Source organism: Cebus imitator, unplaced genomic scaffold, assembly GCF_001604975.1.
Source record: "Cebus imitator isolate Cc_AM_T3 unplaced genomic scaffold, Cebus_imitator-1.0 Scaffold136, whole genome shotgun sequence".
Classification (NCBI taxonomy): Eukaryota; Metazoa; Chordata; class Mammalia; order Primates; family Cebidae; genus Cebus; species Cebus imitator.
In genome coordinates, this window is record NW_016107451.1 from 1,338,172 (window position 1) to 1,340,498 (window position 2,327).

The 2,327-nt window shown below is 53.0% G+C and overlaps 1 protein-coding gene across 1 annotated transcript in view; it reads right to left on the reverse strand.

The window, feature by feature from the left end:
* SERPINF1 (serpin family F member 1) overlaps positions 1–2,327 on the reverse strand; it is a 15,997-nt gene that overhangs the window by 8,120 nt on the left and 5,550 nt on the right. Inside the window, exon 3 of the mRNA XM_017541653.2 lies at positions 268–466. Coding sequence (XP_017397142.1) covers positions 268–466 — 199 coding nt within the window. The remainder of the gene's footprint in view (positions 1–267; positions 467–2,327) is intronic.

Consider the following 2,327-nt stretch of genomic DNA (forward strand, 5'->3'; position numbering starts at 1 on the left):
AAAAAAAAAAAAAAAAAAAAAGAAGTGGCCCCTGAGGCCAAGCACCATGTCAGTGGCACCCAGCCCCTTCTGGGAGCTGGGGAATTGTTCGTGGAATTGTTCGTGCACAGCCCTGAGCTCCTGCTTGCACTGCTGGGACCCCCAAGCTAACCCCCTCGTGCTACTTCACCCCTCCCTGAGCGGAAATGTCAATGAACTCAGCCACATTTACGCAGAGGCCACAGGCGGGCTCCCCAGAACTGGGGCTTCCTGTATCGGAGCACTCACCCAGCGAGAGGGCGGAGAGCGCGGTGGCCACGCTGAGTGGAGACAGGAGCACATTGGCCGTGGGGCTCATGCTGGATTGCACCCGGTACAAGTCATAGCCAAAGTTGGAGACTGCTGCTGCCAGCTTGTTCACAGGGACCTTGAAGAAGGGATCCTCCTCTTCCACCGGCACCCCTGTGCCGTCGGGGTCTGGGGAGCCCTGGCAGAAGACGGGAAGTCTTGGGTTTGAGGACAAGGACACGTGGAGATGAACAGTGAATGACCGCCTCCTTGTGGCTTTCTGTAGGGTGGTGGTTCTGGCCCCTTGGACTGTCCTTCCTAATCTTTCTGTGTTGGCCTAGTACTGGAATGACTGTACTCTGATTGTGCATGAGCTCTCTGTGGGATGAGGGAGCCCAGAAGAGAGATTGGCTAGCCAGGTTCTTTGTCTTTTTTTTTTTTTTTTTTTTTTTTTTTTTTGAGATGGTGTCTTACTCTGTGGCCCAGGCTGGAATGCCATGGCATGATCTCGGCTCACTGCAACCTCTGCCTCCAGGTTCAAGCGATTCTCCTGCCTCAGCCCCAAGTGGCTGGGATTATAGGCATAAGCCACTGTGCCTGGCCTGATGGCCAGATTTAAACACTTGTGACCCGTAAGCCACAAACCTATGACACGCTTTTTAAAAACTGGCAGCCAAGTGACTCACACCTACAATCCCAGCACTTTGGGAGGCTGAGGCAGGCAGATCACAAGGTCAGGAGTTCGAGACCAGCCTGGGCAAAACAGTGAAACCCCATCTCTACTAAAATACAAAAAATTAGCCAGACATGGCGGTGTGTGTCTGTAGTCCCAGCCTCTTGAGAGGCTGAGGCAGGAGAATCGCTTGAACCTGGAGGCGGAGGTTGCAGTGAGCCGAGACCATACCATGGCACTCCAGCCTGGGCCACAGAGTAAGACTCCATCTCTACTAAAATACAAAAAATTAGCCAGACATGGCAGTGTGTGTCTGTAGTCCCAGCTATTTGGGAGGCGGAGGTTGCAGTGGACCAAGATTGCGCCACTGCACTCCAGCCTGGGTGACACACTGAGACCCTGTCTCGAAAAATAAATAATAGGCCAGGCACAGTGGCTCACGCCTGTAATCCCAGAGCTTTGGGAGGCCAAGGTGGGCAGATCACCTGAGATCAGAAGCTCAAGAGCAGGCTGACAAACATGGAGAAACTCCGCCTCTACTAAAAATACAAAAGTAGCTGGGTGTGGTGGCGCATGCCTGTAATCCCAGGTGGATGGCTTGAGCTCAGGAGTTTGAGACTAGCCTGACGGACATGGTGAGGACCTGTTTCTACAAAAGATACACAGAGAAAGTAGCTGGGCATGGTGGCATGTGCCTGTGGTCCCAACTATTTGGGAGGCTGAGGTGGGAGGACCACTTGAGCCCAGGAGGCAAAAGTTGCAGTGAGCCATGATTGCACCGCTGCACTTCGGCCTGGACAAAAGAGTGAGACCCTGGCTCAAAAAAAAAAAAAAATTTGGCAAGGAACCCTCCATTCCAAGCCCACAAAAACCCTGTGTTCAGGCCAAACCAGGCCCCCCCCATCTGGTCAGCCTTGCTTGCTGCTCCCAGGCCTCTTCCTTACCCTCCTCTCAAGCCCTCCCTGTCCTCCATGCCCTGGTGTCTCCTCCATCCCGAAGGGACCGTTGGGCTTTCTGACCTTTTTGCAGAGTCAACTACACTTACTAAGTGCCCGCCATGTGCCTGGGTCTTTGCTAGTTTTCTTCATTTGAAGTGGCTTCATTTTATATTTGGTTTTTTTGTTTGTTTGGTTGGTTTTGAGATGGGGTTTCGCTGGGCACGGTGCCTCACGCCTGTAATCCCAGCACTTTGGGAGGCCGAGGCAGGTGGATCACGAGGTCAAGAGATCGAGACCATCCTGGTCAACATGGTGAAACCCCGTCTCTACTAAAAATATAAAAAATTAGCTGGGCATGGTGGCACGTGCCTGTAATCCCAGCTACTCAGGAGGCTGAGGCAGGAGAATTGCCTGAACCCAGGAGACGGAGGTTGCGGTGAGCCGAGATC